The sequence below is a fragment of the Aquarana catesbeiana genome, linkage group LG01, assembly GCF_042186555.1.
Source record: "Aquarana catesbeiana isolate 2022-GZ linkage group LG01, ASM4218655v1, whole genome shotgun sequence".
Classification (NCBI taxonomy): domain Eukaryota; kingdom Metazoa; phylum Chordata; class Amphibia; order Anura; family Ranidae; genus Aquarana; species Aquarana catesbeiana.
The window spans coordinates 393,542,129-393,567,925 of record NC_133324.1 but is presented as its reverse complement, the minus strand read 5'-3'; the positions used below and the strand labels follow the sequence as shown (position 1 = coordinate 393,567,925).

General features: G+C 44.2%; 1 protein-coding gene across 1 annotated transcript in view; it reads right to left on the bottom strand.

Annotated features, from left to right (window-relative positions):
* The window catches only part of ABHD17B (abhydrolase domain containing 17B, depalmitoylase), a 67,481-nt gene that overhangs the window by 16,738 nt on the left and 24,946 nt on the right, over positions 1–25,797 (bottom strand). Inside the window, exon 2 of the mRNA XM_073634489.1 lies at positions 18,770–19,244. Within this exon, the coding sequence (XP_073490590.1) occupies positions 18,770–19,236 (467 nt within the window). The 5' untranslated portion in view covers positions 19,237–19,244. The remainder of the gene's footprint in view (positions 1–18,769; positions 19,245–25,797) is intronic.

Genomic DNA, 25,797 nt, shown 5'->3' with positions numbered 1-25,797 from the left:
TAGGAAACACCGCCTTTCAATTCAATATTTAAATCTCATCCTCCCACCGGCCCCTCAGTTCTTCACGAGTTCCTCCGGCCAGCTGGGGAGACACAAGAATACGTCATACAAATCTTTATCTTACCTGACGTTCTCATGCGATGAGTTCTCATAGATAATCAATAACCTGGGTGGGTACTAGTGCTGTCCTGAAAGATTCCTGGAAAAGGATGTTACCGGTAAGTAACTCCGTTTTTTCCCATTCATCTTTCAGGACAGCACCATAGAGAGGATAAGCGAGCACCTTGCCTTAGGGAGGGACTACTGCCTGCAGCACCTTACGCCCAAAGGCTTGGTCTTTGGCTGACAGCAGGTCCAATCTGTAATGCTTCACAAACGTGGAAAAACTGGACCACGTTGCTGCTCTACAGATCTGCTCCGGAGAAGCACCAGCCCACTCTGCTTGAGAAGTTGCCACTGCCCTGGTGGAATGTGCTTTAATACCCTCCGGGGGCTCCAAACCCCTGATTACATAGGCCTGGCTAATGGCCAACCTTAACCATCAGGCTATTGATCGTTTAGAGGCTTTGAACCCTTTCCTAGCCCCTGAAAATAATACAAAAAAAAAAGAATCAGATTTCCTAAACTCTTTTGTACTATCTAAGTACTGAAGGACGCACCTTCTAACGTCCAGTTTGTGAAAAATATGCTCCTGTTCCCTCACAGGATTCGAACAGAAAGTAGGTAAAATAATTTCTTGCCCCCTATGAAAATTAGAGGCCACTTTTGGCAAAAAGGCCAGATCCGTTTTAAAAATAAAACGGTCCGGAAAAACCTGAAAAAAAGGCGCCCCAATAGAAAGGGCTTCAAGCTCATTTACTCTCCTTGCTGTGGTGATCGCCCCCAAAAACACAGTTTTGAGGGTGATCAACTTCAAGGTACAGGATTCTAATGGCTCAAAAGGATCCCCTGTAAGAGACTGTAAAACTAAAGAAAGGTCCCACACTGGGAATAGGGAAATTTTAACTGGCCTCTGTCTGCCTAAAGCTCTAAAAAACCTAGCTACCCAAGAATCTATAGCTAGCGGCTTTTCCAGGAATACGCTTAGTGCTGACACCTGTCCTTTTAAGGTGCTAAGGGCTAATCCTTTGTCTGCTCCTGCCTGCAGAAACTCTAATACTGCTACAGAACTTCGTACATCGAAGGAGCTTTCTGTGCACCAACTATTAAAGCTTTTCCATACCTTTAGGTAAATGGCTTGCGTCTCTCTTTTCCTGCAATTTAGGAGAGTTGTCACTAGCCGATCCAAGAAACCTTTGCCCTTCAGCAATTCTTCCTCAGTTGCCACGCTGCGAGGTTCCACCTGAGGGCAACAGATTGGACCCTGAGAGAGAAGATCCTCCTGTATAGGCAGAATCCAGGGAGGTTCCACTGTCAGACTCTTCAAGAGGGAGAACCACGGCCTCCTTGGCCAGTGTGGTGCTATCAGAATGAGGGTTGTGTCTTCTGACCGAAATTTTCTCAGAACTGCTGGAATCATTACGGGAGGGGGGGGAAGGCATAACACTTTGAGAAACGCCAGCTCTGAGCTAGTGCATCCACCCCAGCTGCTCCGTCCCATCTGTTTAGGGAAAAGAACAGACAAGCTTTTGTATTCGCCTTTGAGGCGAAGAGATCCACAGAGGGGACCCCCCACTTCCGAGTAATCATCTTGAAGATGTCCTGGTTCAAGACCCAGTCGCCTTCCTTCAGCATTTTTCTGCTCAGAAAATCTGCTACTTGGTTCTGCTCCCCCTTCAGATGTATTGCAGAAAGAGAGAGAATGCTCCCTTCGGCCCACCTGAGGATGGATTCTGCCAGACCCCACAAGGATCTGCTCCTGGTTCCCCCTTGCCTGTTGATGTAGGCCACTGCTGATGAGTTGTCCGAACGGACCCTCACATTCTGCCCCAGGAGTTCTCTCTGAAAAGCTCTGAGAGCCAATTCTATTGCTCTCAGTTCCCTCCAGTTCGAGGACTTCTTTGCGTCTTCTTTTCCCCAGGTGCCTTGAATCACCTTGGAATCTAGGTGTGCTCCCCACCCTGTGCCGCTCGCATCGGTCGTAACCGTTCTGGACACTGGAAGGACCCACTCCAGGCCCTGTGAGAGATTGGACCCTTTCCTCCACCACCAGAGGGACCTCTTGACCCGACTTGGCACAGATATAAGGGAGTCCAGAGACGCTGGACTGTGGTCCCAGACACTCAGAATAAACAGCTGTAGGGGGCGAAAGTGCAGCCCTGCCCACTGAACCGCCGGAAGCATGGCAGTCAGTAAGCCCAATGCTGACATTGTTTTTCTTACTGAGATCTGACCGCTGCCCTGGAGCAGTAATATTGCTCTGTCCACCTTCTGGATTTTTTCTACTGGAAGGAACACTTTTTGTTTTGTCGAATTCAATACATAGCCCAGGAAGGTGACCTTTTGGGCCGGAACCAAACTGGATTTTTCCAGGTTCAAGAGCCACCCCAAGTTTTCTAAGCTGTCTCTTGCTACCTGAAGATCCTGGGACAACTGGACGAGGAAGGACATCTGGTTACAAAGGATGGGGAGATGGCAAAGGTATTGAATTTATTCTTCTCCTCAGTCTTCACGAGTGAATCGGGGGGCTTCAGTAACCAAAACTGCAGTGTTTATCCTCATGACACAACACAGGAAGCACCTCCATGGTTAACAGAGGACGGAATTAAAATTAGACTTGAGAAACTTAACATTAATAAATCACCGGGACCAGATGGCTTGCATCCGAGGGTACTTAGGGAACTCAGTCAGGCGATTGCCAGACCGTTGTTCCTAATTTTTACAGACAGTCTATTGACTGGAATGGTACCAGCTGATTGGAGAAAAGCCAATGTAGCACCAATATTTAAAAAGGGCCCAAAAAACATCCCTGGGAATTACAGACCAGTTAGCCTAACATCAATAGTATGTAAAATCTTGGAGGGGATGATAAGGGACTATATACAAGATTCTAGTAATAAGAACGATATCATTAGCAGTAATCAGCATGGATTCATGAAGAATCGTTCTTGCCAAACCAATCTATTAACCTTCTATGAGGAGGTGAGTTGCCATCTAGATAAAGGAAGGCCCGTAGATGTGGTGTATCTGGATTTTGCAAAAGCATTTGACACAGTTCCCCATAAATGTTTACTGTACAAAATAGGGTCCGTTGGCATGGACCATAGGGTGAGTACCTGGATTGAAAACTGGCTACAAGGGCGTGTTCAGAGCGTGGTGATAAATAGGGAGTACTCAGAATGGTCAGGGGTGGGTAGTGGGGTTCCCCAGGGTTCTGTGCTGGGACCAATCCTATTTAATTTGTTTATAAACGATCTGGAGAATGGGATAAACAGTTCAATCTCTGTATTTGCAGACGATACTAAGCTAAGCAGGGCAATAACTTCTCCGCAGGATGTGGAAACCTTGCAAAAAGACCTGAACAAATTAATGGGGTGGGCAACTACATGGCAAATGAGGTTCAATGTAGAAAAATGTAAAATAATGCATTTGGGTGGCAAAAATATAAATGCAATCTATACACTGGGGGGAGAACCTCTGGGGGAATCTAGGATGAAAAGGACCTGGGGGTCCTAGTAGATGATAGGCTCAGCAATGGCATGCAATGCCAAGCTGCAGCTAATAAGGCAAACAGAATATTGTCATGTATTAAAAGGGGGATCAACTCCAGAGATAAAACGATAATTCTCCCGCTCTACAAGACTCTGGTCCGGCCGCACCTGGAGTATGCTGTCCAGGTCTGGGCACCAGTCCTCAGGAAGGATGTACTGGAAATGGAGCGAGTACAAAGAAGGGCAACAAAGCTAATAAAGGGTCTGGAGGATCTTAGTTATGAGGAAAGGTTGCGAGCGTTGAACTTATTCTCTCTGGAGAAGAGACGCTTGAGAGGGGATATGATTTCAATTTACAAATACTGTACTGGTGACCCCACAATAGGGATAAAACTTTTTCGCAGAAGAGAGTTTAATAAGACTCGGGGCCACTCATTACAATTAGAAGAAAAGAGGTTTAACCTTAAACTACATAGAGGGTAATTTACTGTAAGAGCGGTAAGGATGTGGAATTCCCTTCCACAGGCGGTGGTCTCAGCGGGGAGCATTGATAGCGTCAAGAAACTATTAGATAATCACCTGAATGACCGCAACATACAGGGATATGTAAGGTAATACTGACACATAATCACACACATAGGTTGGACTTGATGGACGTGTGTCTTTTTTCAACCTCACCTACTATGTAACTATGTAACTGCTCCGGGGAAGGAGCAAACAGGAGTAGGTCATCCAGGTATGCGACTACAGAGATGCCTCTGAGCCGCAAGAAAGCCAGGACCTCCACCATCACTTTGGTGAAGATGCGGGGGGAAGAGGATAGTCCAAAGGGGAGTGCTCTGAACTGCAGATGAAACGTTCCTTCCCTGGTTTTCACCGCTAGCCTGAGAAACCTCTGGTAATTTTCTGCGATTGGAATGTGCAGATAAGCGTCCTTTAAGTCTATTGACGCCATGAAGCAATTTGGGGGAAGAAGCGCTTTCACCGAATAGATAGAATCCATCCGGAATTTCCTGTAGGTAATTGAGACATTCAGAGGTTTCAGATTCATGATAAGCCTGAATTTTCCCGAAGGCTTGCGGACCACAAAGATGTGGGAGTAAAAGCCTCTGCCTATCTCCTCTACAGGAACCTTCACTATCACCTCTTGTTCCTCTAACTCCCGTAGGGAGGATAAAAGAGCTGACGATTTCTCTGCACACTTTGGCAGCTCGGTGACCAGAAGTCTGTGTTGAGGAGGTTCCGAGAACTCTAGCTTGTAAGCTCTTCTTATGATCCCTAACACAAACTGGTTGGAGGTGATCATTTCCCACTGTGGGAGGAAGGCCCCCAATCTTCCTCCCACCGTGGTTACCCCATCATTGGGTCTTCTTGGGCTGTTCAGGAAGGTGAAAAATCGCCCCTCCTCGCCCCTTGCCCTTCTGCCCCCAAGCTTTTTTCTGCCGCTCTCCTTTTGGGGCTTCGAACTTTTTCGTCCTCAGAGACTTTCTTTTAGCCTGCTCCCCAAATTTCTTTTTAATGGGAAAGGCCTTTTTCTTATCGGCCGTCCGGTCCAAAACGGCCTCTAACCCTAGGCCAAACAAGAGATCCCCTGTGAGAGGAATTCCACAGAGTTTAACTTTAGACGCGCTGTCTCCTTGCCACGTCTTAAGCCATAGGGCCCTTCGAGCCGAATTAGTGAGGGCTGAAGACCTTGCGGACATGCGCACTGATTCGGCGGAAGCGTCCGCAATATACGCTACACCCTTAAGTAGCATGGGGAAGGAAGCCAAAATAGTCTCTTTTGGCGTTCCTGCCTCAATGTGCGCCTTTATTTGAGTAAGCCAATATTCCATGTTGCGGGCCACTACTGTGACCGCCATGGCAGGCTTAAGGTTTCCCAGTGATGAATCCCAGGACTTCTTCAAGAGAGAGTCCATCCTTCTGTCCATGGGGTCTGCAAGAACCCCCATGTCCTCGAAGGCCAGATCTGTTTGCCTGGAAACTTGAAAAAAAGCAGCATCCAGCCTAGGGGTCTTATTCCAGACTAGAGACTCCCCTTCTGCAAAAGGAAACCTTCGCTTCAAAGCCCTTGAAAAGAAAGGTTTTCTCTCAGGATCTTTCCATTCATGCTTTATGGCCTCAACCAATACATCATGGACTGGGAAATCCCTCCTTTTTTGTTCCCCAAGACCTTTGTACATTTGGTCATGGAGCGATAACACCTTATTTTCTTCCTGAATTCCCAAAGTGGTGTGAATAGCTCCCAAGAGCTCCTCCACTTCGTCCAGGGAAAGCTTATAGCGAGAGTCCACCGCAGAAACCACTATTATCGGAAACCGCCCCCCCCCCCCCCCGCCGAAGAGAATACCAGGGTTAGCTGCTGCGATAAAGATATCCCTCTTCAAAGTTAGGATGTATATCAGTGTGCGGTGGTCTGGAAGTGGTTAACCACTTCAGTACTGGGCACTTTTACCCTCCTCCTTCCCAGACCAATTTTCATCGCTGTCACACTTTGAATGAGAACTGCGGTCATGTAACACTGTAGCCAAATGACATTTTTATTTTTTTATTTTTTTTCACAGAAATCGAGCTTTTTTTGGTGGTATTTAATCACCGCTGGGGTTTTTATTTATTTTTTTAACTGTACAAATAAAAAAAAAAAAAAAAACACAAACACACACATTTTTCCATATTTGTTATAAAATTTTGCAAATCACTAATTCCTCTTGATAAATTGTGACCAAAAATGATGGCGCTACATTTTCTCTCCCCCCCCCCCCCCCCCCACTCACAGAGCTAGGCAGGGAGAACTGTCACAGAGACACGTCTGTTTACATTGTGATGGCTGTGATTGGACGTTTAAAAAAATTCTACAGGTTGCATATTTTCCGGTACAGAGGAGGTCTAGGGCTAGAATTATTGCTCTCGCTCTACCGGTCGCGGTGATACCTCACATGTGTGGTTTGACCACCGTTTTCATATGCGGGCGCTACTCGCGTATGCGTTCGCTTCTGCGCGCGAGCTCGTCAGGACGGGGGGGGGGGGGGGGGGTTTAAAATTTTTTATTTTTATTATTTATTTTACAATATTTTAATTTATTTTTACACTGTTTTTAAAAAAAAAAAAAAAAAAAATGGTGTCACTTTTATTCCTATTACAAGGAATGTAAACATCCCTTGTAATAGAAAAAAGCATGGCAGGACCTCTTAAATATGAGATCTGGGGTCAAAAAGACCTCAGATCTCATATTTACACTAAAATGCAATAACAAAAAAAAAAAAAAAAAAAAGTCATTTAGAAAAATGACATTTGAAAAAAATGTGCCTTTAAGAGGCGTGGACGGAAGTGACGTTTTGACATCGCTTCCGCCCAGCATTGTCATGGAGACGAGTGAGCGCCATCTTAGCCACAGGATAGGACGCGATCGCCTCCGCCACTACCGACGGCTCCGGTAAGCGGCGGAGGGCACCGGACCGCGGCGGGCGGCCCCTCTCCGCCACGATAAAAGTGATCTTGCGGCGAATCCGCCGCAGGGACCACTTTTATCTGAAAGCCGGCCGCCGCACGAAAACGGGGATACCGGGGTTATGGCAGCTAGCTGCCATAACAACGATGTCCCCGTTCAAAGTTTGGACGTATATAGTCGTGCGGCGGTCTTGAAGTGGTTAACAGCGTCTCGTGTGCATGAGGCCTTAGTGTGTCTCCCCAGTTGTTAAAGAAATCCAGTAATTGAAGCTGTCAAAAAAAAAAAAAAAAAAAAGCAGGCAATGTTAAAATAAAAAGAAACATTGTTTCTTTTTGTATATTTGTTTCTTCACATCAAAGGGATGAACAAGTGTGTCTGTTTAACCCCTTAATAACACTTAATTTACTCTAATCAGCCCTAATCCACTCCCTATTTTCCTCCATTTAGATTTTTTTTTTTTTAGCTTTTTTCTTTTGTTCACGTCTATTTTATAAACGATAAACAATTAAAACTTTTTTTTTTTATTTATTTTTTTTTTTATAACAAAACAAAGTATCGGTACTTGTACTATTTGTACTCATTGTAAAAAAAAAAAAAAAAATGGTATGGGTGTATCCCTAATGAAAATGTCATTTTTTTTTTTTCACACAAACTGAGCTTTCTTTTGGTTTCTATTTAATCACCACTGGGCTTTTCATTCCTTGCTAAATAAAACGAAAAAAGACCAAACATTTGAGAAAAAAAAACCCACGTTTTTCTGTTCTTCATAAATTTAGGCCAAAATGTCTGCTACATTTCTTTGAGGAAAATAACCCAAATCAGTTTAGTCTGTAGAAAAGTTCACATACCATGGTATATATCTGAGGGGGGGGGGGGGGGGGGAATCAATCCTGATGTAAAGACACCCTCTCATTTCTTGAGGCCTGAACATGCTAGGACAGTACAAACAGCCTCCAAATGACCTTTTCGGAAAGTAGACAGTCCAAGGTATTTAGGCATGGCACGTTTTTTGAAGTTGTATTTTATATCGCAATATTTTGGAAAATGAACAAAAAAAAAAAAAAAAAAAAAAAAAAGTTTTGTCTTTCTTTACATTTGGATCACTCTGGGAAGTTGATCCTCTTTTTAAACATATGATTGCTTATAGCAGTAAATTACACTTCTAGAAGGAAATATTTTGAATGACAGTGTGTATACACTGTATGATTGGGATTAGCTGTGATTGGCCACAGCTAATCACATGGTACAAATTGGCTGTGACTGGCCCTGTCTGTACCATGTGAGCACTGTGTCCAATCACAGCTATAAACACAATTGTATACAATGAATGGCATGAAAAGCGGCAGCGGGCCAGTACACTTTTCAGTCATCCACTGTGTCCGGTGCACACAATGGGCGACAGATCGCATGGGAGGACGTACTATGATGTCCTACCAGAACAAGATTTCCCGCCCCCAACAATGGCACAGGTGGGAAGCAGTTAACCACTCAAAGACCACCCACCGCATATATACTGTGGCAGCGTTTCTATTGCGCGAAACAATGTACCTGCACGTTGTTTACTGCAACAGATACCGTGGGCGCGCGCCAGCTTCACAAAGGAGCCGATGCACGTGTCCAAAAGTATGTAGAATGCATATTGGAATTAACTGATGAATTCTTTTTTTTTTTTTTTTGGGGGGGGGGGGGGGATGTATTCTAGCAGAAAGTAAAAAATAATTGTTTTTTATCTTTTTCAAAATGGACGGTCTTTTTTCATTTATAGAGCCAAAAATAAAAACTGCAGGAGGTGATCAAAAAAAAAAAAAAAGCCCTATTTGTGGGGTAAAACAAACAAAAAAAAACCAAAAAAAAACACAACTTTATTTGGGTACAGTGTCACACGACCGCGCAATTGTCAGTTAAAGTAACGCAGTGCTGCATCGCAAAAAATGGCCTGGTCATTAAGGGGTAAATCCTTCTGGGGTTGAAGTGGTTAAACAGAGCTTTTAAAGTAGATCCTAAATGCATCTGAGCATCACAAACCAAAAACACCATTTCATTCATTTTTAATATTCAAAGAAAACTGACCCATCCATCCATGTCTCCATGCTTTATTTTGTTGAGAAATCACTTCGAACCCCCCCCCCCCCAAAAGCATTTCTGAACGCAGCCATCTTGAGTAATGGCAAATGATTCCTGTAACATTTTCTTCCTGGCATCCATCGGCCCTTAGCTCAAGCATGCAGGCAAGAAGGTGTGCTTAGCTGAGAAAAACTCTCCCCTCCTGAATACTCCTGGGATGTATGACAATTTGCCTGGGCATGGAAACCAAAAAGCAACTGCAGAAATGTAGAGAAAAAAAAAAAAAAAAGTTTAAGGGCTTGTTGACACTTGACTAAATTTCTAACACTTAAGGGCTCCTATAGAGTTAGTATGGGCCTTGGTGAGCTTTAGTATGGGCATTAGACTGGCGTTTACAAGCATTAATGAAGAGTTAAAAATGCTCCCCAAATGCCATATGGAGAAGTTTTGAAGCGTTTGTGGAGTGTTAAAAATCATTTCTCTTAATGCACCTTTAAGAGAAAAAAAAAAAAAAAAAAAAAAAAAGAAATAATATAAATTTTCATATTTAATCAAACCCAAATTTTAAAAAATGCTTTTGGAGTAAAAATATATCTAAACATAGTTTTCTTTTTAACCACTTCCATATTGCATGGTATTTGCACAACAATTTTTCAAACGTGTTTTTTTTTTGGAAAAAAAAGTTTCATGGGAAAAAAAAAAAAAAACACACCACACAAAAAAAAACAGTGCCGAGGAAATAGATACCCAACATGTCACGCTTTAAAATTGCACACACTCATGGAATGGCGCAAAACTTCTGTACTTAAAAAATCTCCATAGGCGACATGTTAACATTTTTTACAGGTTACCAGTTTAGAGTTAAAGAGGAGGTCTAGTGTTAGAATTGTTGCTCTCGCTCTAACACACACGATGATACCTCACATGTGTGGTTTGAACGGCGTTTACATATGTTTGGGAGTTTTGGTTTACATACGTTTGCTTCTGTGCGCGAGCACACAGGGATGTTTAAATTCCTTTTTTTTAACACTTTCTCTTACATTAATTTTTTGGATCACTTTTATTCCTATTAGAAGGAATGTAAACATCCCTTGTAATAGGAATGGTGTGCGACAGGTCCTCTTTATGGAGGAGGAAGGAGGAGGAAGAAGAAAGAAGAAGGAAAAAGAAGATCCCATGTTTTCCAGACGCGATCGCGGCTTTGTTTACAACCACGTCGCGCCCAGGCCTCTGACGGTCATAGAGATGACTGGTGACCACCTAGTCACCAGAAATCTCTATGCACATCATCTGGCGGCGGCTTCTTTCTCCAGGTCCCCGATGGCACGGAAGAGCCCGGAGAAGCACCAAAGGGCAGCAGAAGGGGATGTCCCCTCCTGTCGCCTGTAAGAAAGATGAACCTGCAGAACTGCCGCTATGATCATTCTTACGATGCACAGAATCGCCAGCTCTAAAATATGATCCCTGGATGATGCGTGTAGCTGCAGCGTAAAATTACCAGGGCACAATCTGATTTTCATGTCCTCAGCAGTTACCAGAGGGAAGTGTTTACCAAAGCAAGTAAAACCTAACAAGTAAAAGCTGTTCCAATACAGTAGCCCCATTCAGCTGCTAAGGCCCCTTTCACACTGGGGCGGTGGGGGCGTCGGCGGTAAAACAGCACTATTTTTAGCGCTGTTTTACCGTCGTTTTTGCGGCGGTATTCGGCCGCTAGCGGTGCGGTTTTAACCCCCGCTGGCGGCCGAAAAAGGTATAGCCGCGCTGCCCCATTGATTTCAAAGGGCAGGAGCGGTGAATACACCGCTCCTTCACCGCTCCAAAGATGCGGCTTGCAGGAGTTTTTTTTTTTTCTCCTGCCAGCGCACCGCTTCAGTGTGAAAGCCCTTGGGCTTTCACACTGAACAAACAGTAGAGGCTGTTTTGGGCCTGCAAACCACCCCAGTGTGAAAAGGGCTCTAAGACGAGTACTGCTGCAGCAGGACAACACAAGGCGATTTAAAAAAAAAAAAAAAGTAGGATCTAGGTTTTTGAAAATGTTGAATGCTATACCGATTCTTCCTGAAAAGCCAATGCCGACTTTGCCTCTTTACTGAAATACACATTTGGGATCGGTTTGCACAATGAAACCGCAAGATCACCAACGGACTGCTATAGAGGGGGAAAATCCTGGAGAGGATATATTTTAAAGGGTCCATTCACCAAAACACACCTCCCTTTCTATAAGATGCTGTAGAGTTAAACCTCATAATTCGACTTTTGATGTTTAGTGCTGGAGTAATCAACAGTGCTTGCATGATAGAAGAATATAAGGGCCCTGTGCTGGTGGGCTTTACCATCATAAAAATCTACAGGATCTAAACATTGCTTTCCGAGTGCTTTCCCAGGAGGGGAGGGGCAAGTCAGGATGACGTCACCCGCAATCGATTTTCCGGTCCTTATGCATCGATGCCGCATCAGGGACACTCAAATTGCGATGCATCAACGCAACGATTAATTTCAGCACCCCTAATAGAGATAGACAGATAGATAGATTTTTTTCCCTCATACTTACCTGTAAAATCCTTTTCTTTGAATACATCCTTGGACACAGAGTTAGGCCAATATTCATTACCTGCTGGGTTATACTTCATCTCCAGGTGAATGGACACTGGTAGACCAAAGGTCTTTAGACAGGAAGTGATCCCCTATATAAACGCCTCCCATTACAGGAAGTACTTCAGGTTTTGTGGCAAGCACCGAATCCCCAAAAAGAAGGGAGGGACCTCTGTGTCCCATGATGTACTCAAAGAAAAAAAGGATTTTACTGGCAAGCATGACGAAAAAAATCCTATTTTCTTTTTTTATACATCATGGAACACAGAGTTAGGCTAATATTCATTACCTGCTGGGATGTCCCAGAGTAATAGCCTTGAGGGGAGGAAGACACCTTGACAAACAATAGCCATCAGACATTATATGGCAGCCTAAAGTACACTGTGGTCGAAAGCCAAATCCTCGGCTATTCGAATATCCACTTGTTAAAATTTTGTGAACGTATGAAGATCAGGTAGCAGCCTTACAAATCTGTAGCCACAGATACCTGATGGCAAAAAGTCCAGGAGGTTCCTACACCCCTGGTAGAATGAGCTCTCACCCTAAAAAGGGAGGAGCTTTACATTTGAGACCATAGGCCTGAATGACCAATTGACGGAACCAATAGGCAATGGAAGCTGCCTGCCCCTTCTTGGGTCATTTTGGTAAAACAAAAAAGGAGTTTGATCTTCGCATCTCCACAGATCTAGACAAATAAACCTTGACTGCCCGGACAATGTCCAAAGAATGCAGTCGTCTCTTTTCCGCCGAAACGAGGCTAAGAGAAAAAAAGAAAGCAAAACAATGTCCCGATTTAAATGAAAGGCCAACACCACTTTTGGCAAAAAGGATGGAACAGGTCATAACACGACCCTGTCGTGGTGAAGGATCAAGGAGGGTTCCCTGCACGAAAGGGCCGCCAACTCCGACACCCTTCTAGCCAAGGTGATGGCCATCAGGAGGGCTAGCTTGCATAACAGCAAGTCTAATGGAATTTCCTTGATAGGCTCAAATGGTTGTTTCCGTAACACAGAGAGCACCAAGTTAAAGTCCCAAGGACACATAGGTCACCTAATGGGGGAAAAGCAAGAGAGAGTTGCACCCTGCATAAAGGTTCGGATCAGTGAATGGGAGGCTAAAGAAACTTGACCCCCGATTGTACTCCAAGCCAATTTGATTTCCACAGCTGACTGTAGAAAACAGAATTTTCCCATTTACGTATTTGAAGATGCCATTTTTTTGGCTTTACACCAAGCAATTTAAAAAGTCTTCCAGACCTTATGATAGAGCTTCCTATAGTGACAGCTTTTCTAGCATTTACTAGGGCAGACACCACTGGTCCCGAGATGCCACTGTCCTTTAAACACCCTGGCTTCAATAGCCATGCTGTCAAATTTAGAGACTGTAAATTGGGGTGGCTTTATTGATCTGAACCCCGATTGGGCAGTCCTAAAGCTCCACCGTCCAGGACCATAGGGTTAGACGTACTGCCCATAATTCCAGGACGTTGATAGGCAGGATCTGTTCTGTCCTTGACCACTTCCCATGAGCTGGGAGCCCTTCTAGGGTTGCTCCCCAGCCCTGAGAGACTGGCATCTGTAGTCAGCACTTTCCAAGTTACCGGGAAGAAGGATCTTCCCTTTCGCAGGTTCTGATCCTGCAACCACCAGTTTAGGCTTAAGCGTGTCCGAGGAGATAAGAACATTGGATAATCCAGGGCTTGTCCTCTCCTGGGCATAGGGCACTGCCTCGAAGAAGGATACCATCCTCCCTAGAAGACTCATACAGAGCCAAATGGAGTGTTGTCTGTGCCCCTTATCTGACACACAGATCCTTGCGTGTGGCAAGAATACTCTTGCTTGGACCGTATCTAGGATCAGACCCAAATACTTTTGACCTTGAACTGGTCTCAAGGTTGACTTTTCGGCATTTATGATCCAGCCTAAGCTTTCCAAATACCGCACTGTGCACGTTATGCTCTGTTTTAGAGCCTGTAGTGAGTGATTTCTGAGCAGGAGGTCGTCCAGATACCCGAGCACCAGGATGCCTTGGGCCCTTAAAAGACCCAGTACTGGTGCTAGGACGTTTGCGAATACCCGGGGAGCTGTAGCAAGCCCGAAGGGTAGAGCCACAAACTGAAAAGGACGTTCCTCTACTGCAAATCGCAGGAACCTCTGATGAGGCTGAAAGATAGGTACGTGTAAATACACGTCCTCTATATCGATGGAGGCTAGAAAGGCTAGAAAGTCTCCCATCTGGAGGCTACTACTGAGCGGAAAAAAGACTCCATCCGAAAGGACTGGATCAGTAGATACTGGTTCAGAAATCTTAGGTCCAAAATAGGCCTTGTGTTCCAGTTTGGTTTTTGAACCAAAAAAATATGTTTGTGTAAAAACCCAGCGCCCCTTTCGGGTACTGGAACCTCTACAATCACTTCCTGCTGAACTAAACAATGTAGTGCCTGAAGCAATAAGTCTTTTTGGAGGATCTGAGGGAACGCTGGATCTTAAAAACCTCTGAGGGGGAACTCCGCAACTCCAGCTTGTAACCGCGGGATATAGTTGAGGCGACCTACCCGTCCTGAACTATTGTTCTCCAAAATGTCCGCAAAGTGCAGCAGCCCCCCCCCCCCCCCACACACACACACACACGATGGAGTGGGGGCGTCCCCTCAAAAGGAGGGCCTGGTGCTGGGTTTAGAAGAATTTTGGACTCAGGGCTTTTTCTGGCCCTGGCCTTGCCCTAGCGGCTGCGGAACTGCTTTGACACAGACATTTGAGGAAGCAGTCCCTGGGGTTTTAAACGAGGGACGCCTGGTGCTTTTCTTCACAGGAATTAGAGAACTCTTCCCTCCGGAAATCTTTTGGATATATTTGCCCAAATAATCACCAAATAAACGTTCCCCCATGAAAGGGGAAACCTGCCAATAACTTCTAACAAGGAAGCTCAGCTGACCAGTTCTTAAGCCACAAAAGTCTGCGCATATGTACAGGCAAGAGAGCCAAAAACGAGAAACCTGCTGTATTGAATCCCTTAAGGTGTCAACAGCAAAACAGAGCTCAAGGAATATCTGCCTTATTTTCAGGCAGAACATCCTCCTGGTTAGGCCTTTCAGGCCATCTGATCTGATCCTTTACAGACTGGCAGATACCAATTGCTGCAACAGCTGGCTGAATAGCTGAATTGGCCAAAGAAAAAAGGAAGCCTTTAATAATGACTCCAATTTCTTGTCAGATTCTTTCAAGCCCTGTGCATTATCTGCCAGACAAGTCAAGTTCTAGTTTAAAGGAAGAGACTGCTGCATCTACGGCTGGGCATGCTCCACTTCTTAACCAACTTTTCATTCATGGGTATAAAAGGGAAAACCTCTTTAGGAGGAACAAAAACCCTGTCAGGATGTTCCCAATCAGCACACACCGCTTGTTCCAACAGAGTGTGTAAGGGGAAAGCCTGTGTGGCCTGAAGAGGCCTCAGGGATCCCAAAGAGGACCAGGGAGGCTCAGTAACCTTTGCAACTTAAAGGCAGAACGAACCATTTTGGTAAGAGTCAGGATCAAAAGCCTCTGATTGAGAGGCAAACACCAACTGGATATCTTCTTGTCTAGATTGCTTGGAAGCAGACTCATCCGCCAGGCCATCCACAGAATCCTGAGCTTTAAAGCTCTTCCCCATTCTCAACCCATTCCTGCTCCAGACTAGAAGGCTCCAGGGAGGGGGATCTGTCACGCTTCTTGCCACCCTGCGAGATGGAGGCAATCATGCCAGCAATCCTGTGCTCTAATCCAGCTAGGGCTGAGGACAGTTCATCCTTAGTGATAAAAGGGTGAAGAAGCAGTATTGACTGTAGGCACAATCCCAGATAATTGCAATAGCTTAGATTGCCCGGAAGCCTCTGGTTCTTCAGGGGATACAACACTAGGGATACGACTAGGTTCATCAGGAACTACTGATGACATAGGCGTGCCCCTTCCCTGTAGTGTTAGTCCCGCTCCTCTTTTTTGGGTGCGCACGCGGTCTCAGAGAACGGGCATGGCAGTATTCGCATCTGATGCGAATGTTCGTGCGCCCAGGTAAAGGCTACAGTGCATGGCCGCCAAACAAACTTCTGAGCCCAGCGGCACTTTTACGAACACACGTGTGCCATGGCGAACCAAGACGAAAAGGCGCACCATCGTGCGCCATCATACAGGCTAAAAAATAAATAAATAAGGTAGACTTTGCAAACACCCACAGCTAGTCCAAAAACTCTCCCGTATGGTCACCGCACACAGGTGTCCAGCCTCTAGCTAGCTTGGCTGATTGTAACAATCACTGGGACACCACAGAATAATAATAAAAGGGGTTTCACTTGCCAGTCCAGGAATACCTTAGCTCTGTAGTGTCCAGAATTCCACTTCGCAGGGTCCAGCACCCGGAAGCCACATTACAGGCAAAACCTTGCAGAATCTTGAGTCTTCTTTGCGAGACTTGGGTGCCATTTATCCAAGCATATAAAGCCTGTGTCAAATGGATCTGATCAGTCAGTCCCTTGATTCATTTAAGAAAAGTTTGTGGGACCAAAGACCTGGAGCTCAGAGAGCTCAAAACAACCGTGCCATCCACCTTGCAGACACTGTTAAAAAAAACTGAAGTACTTCCTGTATGGGAGGGGTTATATAGGGGATCACTTCCTGTCTAAAGACTTTTGGTTTACCCGTGTCCATTCACCTGGCGATAAAGTATAACACAGCCGGTAATGAATATTAGCCTAACTGTGTCCCATGATGAATGAAAAAGAAAAATGTATTTCAGTTTAGGCCAATATGTATTTCGGTTACATATTTTTGGAAAAAAAAAAAAAAAATTGCAAGAAGCGTATATATTTATTGGTTTGTGCAAAAGTTATAGTGTCTACAAAATAGGGGATAGTTTTATAGATTTTTTTTTTGGTTTTTACTGAATGGATTTTTAGTGGGATTGCAACGGATAAATCTTACCCCAAGTGACACTTTTTGGGGACCAGTGACATTATTACAGTGATTAGTGCTAACAAAAATGCACTGATCAATGTATAAATGACACTGGCAGGGAAGGGGTTAACACTAGGGGGCGATCTCACTGGGACAACACAGAGATCGCTGTTCCTAATCACTAGGAACAGCAGATCTCCATGTTGTCCCCTGTCAGAAAGGGGATCCGCCTTGTTTACATAGGCAAATCCCCATTCTGCCTCTCTGTGCAGAGTGTATCTATTGAATGAAACGGCGTACAGGTACGTAATTTCATGCAATATAGCCTGACGCAGTATATGTGCGGTCTTAAAGTGGTTAAATTCACCTCACACTTCACTAAACTAGTATAGGATCCTTTTTTGAACTGGATCAAATTCGCACTGCATATATGTGAACAGCCTTCATTGGAAAAAAATTGCTTTACATGCGAATCTAGGCTTTTCGGATCGCATCTGATCTGCATAGAATTTGCATCAGTGTAAACTGGGGCTAAAGCTGTTAAATTAAGTGAAATAGTTAAAGAGGAAATCAGTACACTTTTCAGTTTTGGATTCAGTGGGGCAAGACCCTTGAATGAGATTTCCTCTAACTTTCTGACCTAGTAACTACTATCCCTAGGAGAGTATACGAGGCATCTCCCCACAAAGAATGAATAAGAGGTTTTAAAGCATCTACAAATAAAAATGCACACTGCCTGTGTCCTTGGAGAGATTTCTACTTAGTTCCTATCATTGTGACCAGTACTATCAGTGCAACTGAAAGTGAGTAGAAAACCAGAGAAATAAAAGCAAAGCAAAAATAAAATAAAAAAAAAAAAAAAAAAAAAATTAGAAAAAGTCAGCAGCTACAAATCCTGTAGCTGCTGACTTTTAAAAAGGACACGTGTCCAGAGATCCAGCGCAGTTCTCACCCAGGCTAGTTCTTCACTAGCCTTTGGGTTTCCGGTTCTAGTAACCTAAATGTGGACAGCCAGCTATGCGGCTTTTGGCTTTACAGCAGGCTGCCCACTGTACAAACCGCACTGCTCTTTGTGAATGGCCCCATTGTCTTTTGGGACTTTGATGTGTCCCAAAAAAGACTGAGGAGAAGAGGAGAGGAGAGGAGAACTTCCGGTCAGATGGCCTAGGTAATCCAAGCAGAAGTGGGAGCAGGTACCTGTCAAAACTAGGTACCTGCTAACCCCCCCCCCCCCCCAAAAAAAAAATTACTACATGCCAAGTGTGGCAGGAGAGTGGAAAAGGACACAAAGCGGAACTTCCCATTTTGGGTGGAGCTCTGCTTTAAGTTTTTTCTGTAATTAAAGAAGTCCAGCCAAAGCTTGTTTGGCTGGACTTCTCTTGTGGATCACAGTAGTGCAGTTGGTTTTGCACTCCTGTGACCAGTTTTCAGAAGAGAGCAGACTTCATCACCAATGTCAGTCCAGGCATCATGTCAACCCCATAATGGGGGTCTGGAGCCGCTGAGAGCCTGAGACGGCTGCTCCACCGCCTCCACGGTTACACGCTCCAATGAGCGAGGAGGGAGGAGAGCAGAGAGATGTGACTAACAGAGTGCAGCTCTTTGCTCACGGAGCTCTGAAAACTGAGCGATCGTCGATGTTCGATCGCCGGGGGACCGATGCTGCATGCACTTAGGCAAGTATAAATATGCAAAAAAAAATTCCTTTACGTCCCTTTTAAACGTAAAGTTCACGTACAGCCAAACGTGTTTTGGAGTAGGGTAGAGTTAAAACCTGTCGTGTCATTTTTTTGGCGCCTGTGTAACTTGAGACGAGACGCAACAAGACATTAGAGAAAATCAAATCTCCCAAAGTGAGGGACAGCTGTCCCCATTGAAAGATTTCCCCTTACCTCTGGTTAGAGGACAAACTTAAAAATGTTGAATTTTTCCTGTGGTCACCAGTACAAATAGAAAAAGGCAAATCTACCCAAAGGGGGCAGACAGTAATGAAAACTAACGACAGAGGGTCTAACCCTTCACCAATCTGTCCAAAAAAAAAAAAAAAATTGCCTTTAAACAATTTCTTGAAGCACAACATGCAGGCTAGGGACGTCTCCTTCCTCTACAGCCAACAAACTGTATATCCATAACACAGAATCACTGACCTTGTTCTTAGAGCAATCCAAGCAGCATCAATATCAGCATATAAATTCTTCTCCGATGGCTTCCCAGAGCTTGAGCCATATCCAGAATAATCGTAGGAGAATATGTTACAATTAATACGAGAGCCAAGTCCTATATAAAAGCTGCTCATCTGACCCAAATCTACAGCATTTCCATGAGAAAAGAGAAGTGTGTATTTAGCATTGGGAGAGCAGCGTACAAACATGCAGGCAATGCGGTTTCCACGGCTGGTCCTAGTCATGAAACACTCTATAGCGTCTTTTTCCCGGGCAGAATATTGCCAGTCCGCTCGTTCCGTCAAATGAAGAGTCCAGCGGCTTCCACTCTCATCACATATAAGAGTATAAGTTGGATCAGGAGGCAAGAAGGCAAGTTTGGAGGCAATTTTCCCTGGGCATGGTGGGCAGCAAAAGAGGCAGCACAGCTCACTGAAGGAAAGATTATTCATGGTGGTTTCTGGGAAGAGAAAACACATTAATTAGTACTTGGATAAAATCAGAGAATATTTGTCTTATTTCATTCACATTTTTAACAGGAAAGGTGCTTATCAAATGACTATGCTACATTTATCAAGAGGTTTGCTGAACAAGCAAGCAGATGGTTTATTTTGAGAGGAATTTACTAGTCCCCAGTGGCCAGGAAAAACTCTGACCTTCCTTGCACTGGTGGCAGCGAATGGAACCATGTAATGGAAAAATAACTATTCCAGCACAACAGAAATTCACAGCTCTATTCAGAATTGTAAGCTTTGTTAAACTCCATAACTATTTTGTTAGCTATTGTGTGACTTTATATAAAGCCTGGTGTCCAACCTGCAGCACATTGGTACTTTGGCCCTCAGGAACTCTGTCATCCTTACTGTGCTCACTTAGTCCAAGAAAAGAAAACTATTCTTTAGACTGGATTCCAATATTTGGTTCTATTTGGCACCATCTTAGTACCCTTTCATACGGACGTGTCCGTATATGGGCTTCTCTTTGCTCAGCGGGGGAACGCTCAGTCGATCCCCGCTGAGCAGGCAGCTGACAGGTCTGTCTCTGCACACTGTGAAGGACCTGTCAGAGCGCCGCTCTCCTCTATGGAGGATCAGAAGAAGACGGACCGTAGAGTCCGTTTTCTTCCGATCCAAAGACTGATGGAAAAGTAGTGTTTTCCTCCATCACACTTTAGTGGATCGCAGCGTCCACCTAAAAAACTGACAGGCAGACCTGAACGGTTCGCCCGTGTAAAGGGGCCTTATTTTTTTTCTGTGCTGCTTATCCCTTCTAATGTTTTAATAAACCTTGTTGAGAAATAGCAAATGTGACAAAAGTATTTAAAGTGATACTGAACACACTATTTACATTCTCCCTTATCTTTCTGAATATAGATCATGACACTTTTTTTTTTTTTCATAAAAAAAGGGAGGCGAGGCCTCCAACAATCTACATGTGATATCCCACCCCCCATTATGCCTAGCTGGTTAGTGGGCAGTCATTTACCACTGTGTATTTGCCAGTCACATGGGCTGCTCAGATGTGATAGAAACTCACTGAAAACTGAGCATGTGCAGAGCTGCTTTGCTCTTCAAAATCGACTAGGTGCACCCTTTCTGCCCAACCCTCCCCTATTCATAGAAGCTGTCTTATTGATTCCTGCTATGAAAAATGGCAGACGAATGAAAAGTCTGCCTCCTCCATTCATAGAGCACTTTTCATTGTGGGAAGCTATAGTACAGCTTTAATGAATTGATTTGGGGGGCCTAGTAGGCACAATGCCTGACAGGTGGAGCCACTCATGTGAAATATCACAGCTGCAAGCAGTATGTGAGGGAGCAGAGGATGGAGGACTACAAGGAACACAGCAGCCACCAGCACAAGGGACACCTATCAAACTGGATACCAGCTCTAGCCCTGTTAATTTACAGGAAATCTGGTTACTTTACTTTGGGACTCTGCCTCCAGTATTAAAACACAACTTTACCTTAGATCATCTCCCAAGACTCCGTGGCTCTCTCCTCTCCCTGGATGACAGCTATTGCGGGAGGGGCCAAGAATTTCCGCTGACGTCAGCCGGGGAGAGGAGAGCGAGCCGAGGAGTCACGTGAGCACCGGGAGACAATCTGATATAAAAAAGGTACAGATAAGCAGCTTTTTTATATAACACAGATGCAGGGGCACATAATGTTACAAAGGGGATGGGATGCTTTTATTGTAGTTATGATGGCAGGAGGGGATGGCTGGGGAGTGGACAGAGCTGACAGGCGAGGAAGAAAGAGGACGGGGGAGTGCAGAAAGGAGAGCTGCAGATGAAAAAGGCATGTGAACCGACTACGGTGTCAGGGCTCAGCAGCCATGATAAACTGATCAGTTTAGAGGGGGGGTGGGGGGTGGGCAGAACTAGGCAGGGTCAGCCAGGTTTTATAGGGGATAGAAGGGGCCAAATTACACAGCACAAGCACTGTGCTGTCATTCATGCTTGGAGAACAGGATTTTTTTTTTTTTTTTTTTTTTTTTTTTTTTTTAGGGTAACAAACACTTTAGTAAGATTCCTATCAGGAATAATTTTTGTGGTTAGTCTTAGGCCTCATGCGCACGAGACGCTGTTTAACACGCTTTCAGAGGCAGTTGGACACTTTTTTCAACTGCCACTGAACTCACTCAATGTTATCCTATGTGTCCATGTACACAGTCTCGTTTTTGGCGTTTTTTTTTTTTAGGCAGTTGCGTTAAAACCTAGTTTTTCCAGAAGCAAAAAAATGGGTTCAGACGCAAAAGTTTTCCATGTTTCAGACACCAAAACGCAGCTAAACGCCGGTGCCGCATATGCGTTTAAAAGGAACCCTATTTTTTGGACCAGAAAACACAGAAATATGATAGTAAACTGCAGCAGAGAATGACATTTTGCGACCTGACTTTGGGGCCCCATATCTCAGGACCACTTGGTGCTAGGAACCCCAAATTTGTTGTGCAAACACAGTGGAACTAGCACAACATATCCAGAGATGGGGTTCCTAACACCAAGTGGCCCCGAGATATGGGGCCCCAAAAATCGGGTCGCAAAATGTCATTCTCTGCTGCAGAAAAGTGCTTGGGGAGGGTCTTTGTTATCTTAACTAAATGCGTTGACGCACAAACGCAGCTAAACAGACGTGTCTGAATGCTGGTTTCAGCTTTTAAAAACGTGTTCAGCAGAGTTTGCACCAATGTCTTGTGTGCATGAAGCCTTAAGTGTAAAAACCATAAAAAAAAAAAAAAAAAAAAAAAAAAACCCAGCAGCAGTTTGGTGATCACATTGGTAAGATTCTGCCAGAAGGAGGATTATTGCTGCATATCCAACATCAGGATTACAATATAACAAAAAAAAAAACAAAAAAAAAACAAACCACACACACCACACACACCCCCCCAAAAAATAAACTATGACTGCGTTACTTAAAAAGGGGGTTAACCGAAATTTAAACTTTGATAGGTAGAAGTCTGAGCACCAAAGTAATGGTGCAATCCTGTAAAAAGAAAGAAAAAAAAAAAAGAAGAGGGAACACGATTCAGACACCTTTCCAACCTAAGCGAGACATGGATTTAACTAACTCTCTGTAAACTGCTGCAATGTGCTGCAGTTGAGAATTTCACAAGGTGCAAATCTATGAAGACTGCTTTGTTCTGAGCCCTAGTTAATGTGAGGGGTTGGCCTGGCTCAGCAGAGGCCTGGTTACCATGGCCACTGAGGATACTGCCTTTATTTGTCTTTTAAACATTGTGCAGACCAAATTCCTCAGATTATGGAAATTAAAATAGAATATCAAAACACTTCTCTGTCGTTTGTACTAAAGGTAGCCTGTTTGCATAATAAACAGGTCTTAAATGCCAAAATTCTTCAGGGCACACTGGGGGAAACCTTGGTAAAAATGGGGATTTTTGGGAAAGCTAAGCACGGCACTACATTGAAGCAAAGAGTACATCTCGGATAGTGTGAACATATGCAGCATTATCGCTGGCCAGCTGTTCTGTACCACACAACATAGTAGATAATGCTGGCAACATGTTAATTTCCAATTTTTAAGGCGTATTTTAAATGCATTAGAAAAGTCTACCTAAAGCTAACCATACATGTAACAATCTAGTCACACAATCGCCTTTAGATTGATCGAGTCTATATAATCCTGGATGCAAGTGCCTGCTTACACAGTGCATTCAATTCGCTTGTAGTATCCATCTATCTATATGCTCACGAGATTTAAGATGGCCATACACTATGCAATTCACACACAGTTCCAGAGGGAAAACAAAATAAAAAACAGCCACAGCAGAAGATTCATCTGACAGTGTATGGTCAGCCTAAGGCACGTGTTATCTAACAAAACTGAGTACACCCCTCACATTTTTGTAAATATTTTATTCTATCTTTTCATGTGACAACACTGAAGAAATGACACTTTGCTACAATGTAAAGTAGTGAGTGTACAGCTTGTATAACAGTGTAAATTTGCTGTCCCCTCAAAATAACTCAACACACAGCCATTAATGTCTAAACTGCTGGCATCAAAAGTGAGTACACCCCTAAGTGAAAATGTCCGAATTGGGCCCAAAGTGTCAATATTTTGTGTGGCCACCATTATTTTCTAGATGTGTGACAGCAAATTTACACTGTTATACAAGCTGTACACTCACTACTTTACATTGTAGCAAAGTGTCATTTCTTCAGTGTTGTCACATGAAAAGATAGAATAAAATATTTACAATAATGTGAGGGGTGTACTCACTTTTGTGAGATACTGTATATACACACACACACACACACACACACACCCCCCCCCCCCCCTATCCTCATACATAACCCAACAGTAAATAAAATATACCTAATGGGATACATAATCCCTATGTGCAATACACATTTGTTGGTAGATCTTAGGAGTGTACAATCAGACTGTATTGCCTTTTACTAATCTGCAGCCTTTACGAGGTGCTCCATAATAAGCTTTAATAAAAAAAGTCAATACACTGATTTTAGCAAGATGTCACTTTTACTATGAAGCAAAATAAATGTGTGGGTGGTGTAAACTATAATTTCATCCAGAGCACATCTGCTCTGAGTACACATAACAAAAGCTGTACGAGAAAAAAAAAAAAAAAAAAAAAAAAACACAACACACAACCACACGCTCTTGGAACCCATTGTGCTTCAAATTAACTAGTTACAACCTAAACCCAAACCAACACATGCATGGTTAGCGGTGTGTCATTTTGGAGGACTAGTCAATGAGCCAAATTTTTTTTTTTTTTTCTATGTGAAAGAGTTGGGCAAGATCTACAAAGTTATGCCACGTACACACGACCGGACTTTCTGGGAAGCTAGGTCCGACGTTCTTCCCGCCGGACTTCCGGCAGACTTTCCTACACATGACCAGACCTTCCGGCAGACTAGGTCCGCCGATCTTCCCGACGGACTTTCGCCGGAGTTACGGCGGACTTTCAGAATGAACGGACTTGCCCACACATGGCCAAGTCCGTTCATTTTGAACGTGACTCGGGTACGACGGGACTAGAAAAGGAAGTCAGCCAATCTCGCCGCTTTTAAATTGGCGAGACTGACACCTTGCGAGCCCCGTCGCGGGGCATACCAGGCCCTTAGGTCTGGTATGGATTTTAAGGGGAACCCTCTACGCCCAAAAAACGACGTGGGGTCCCCACAACAATCCATACCAGACCCCGATCCGAGCACGCAGCCCGGCCGGTCAGGAAAGGGAGTGGGGACGAGCGCGCGCCCCCTCCTGAACCGTACCAGGCCGCATGCCCTCAACATGGGGGTGGGTGCTTTGGGGGAGGGGGGGCGCTCTGTGGCCTCCCCCACCCCAAAGCACCATGTCCCCATGTTGATGAGGACAAGGGCCTCTTCCCGACAACCCTGACCGTTTGTTGTCGGGGCCTGTGGGCGAGGGGCTTATCGGAAACCGGGAGCCCACTTTAATAAGGGGGCCCCCCACCCTATGTGAATGAGTATGGGGTACATGGTACCCCTTCCCATTCATCTAGGGAAAAAGTGTAATAAAAAAAAAAAAAACAAAAAAAACAAACCAAAAACACACTACACAGGTTTTTAAAGTAATTTATTAAACAGCTCCGATGGTCTTCTTCCGGCTTCGGGGGTCTCCCTGGTTCTTCTCCGCGCTCTCCGGGTCTTCTGCCGGGCTCCTCCGCTATCTTCTGCTCTTTTGCTAGCAGAGGCACGGACTTCTGCCTTCTCTTCTTGCGATGTTGACAGGACGCTCTCTCCGGCTGGTATGCTCTCTGAGCGCTCCAATGTGACTTATATAGGCGGAGACCCTGACCCCTTATGCCGTCACATTCTCTGGGTTCTCATTACGACCATGTTGCACAAAACAGGATTTCAACCTGCCCCCCCCTAAAAAAAAAAAAAAAAAAAAAAAAAAAAAAAAAAAAAAAATGGAGCTGCAGTTCTTCATAAAAACAAGCAGCTGTTACTGCACAGCAGTAAAAAACAATCTAATGAGTTACTCCAGTCAATTTTGTGACTATGCTGATAAGGACCTGAGAAGAGGAGGTTCACAGTCACTCTGTGCGATTCCATTGCACAGAGCAGGCAAGTATATTGTTTTTTATATATTTTATTTTACCTTTGCAATCACTTTAAGCAAGCTGCCAGTAGGCTTTAAACAAGCTTTAGGAAGTGCTGAAGCCTGCTAGCAGCCAATATACTTTGTTGTGAAATGAGAATAAACGATAGAGAGAAAGGAAGGAGGATAATAATAATAATAATAATAGTAATAATTGCACCGATGCTAGTATTGGTACCGATACCGAGTATTTGCACAAGTATAGGTACTCGTGCAAATGCACCAATACTTGAAACTGATAGTTTCAGGCTCGGTTCTTTGAGCTGTCAGTGGGGATGAACAAATGTTCCTCTGTTTAACCTCTTAATTTACTCTAATCAGCCTTTTTTAACCCCCTATTCGACTCCATTTAATTATTATTTTCCTGTTTTTTTTTTTTTCACATCCATTTTATAA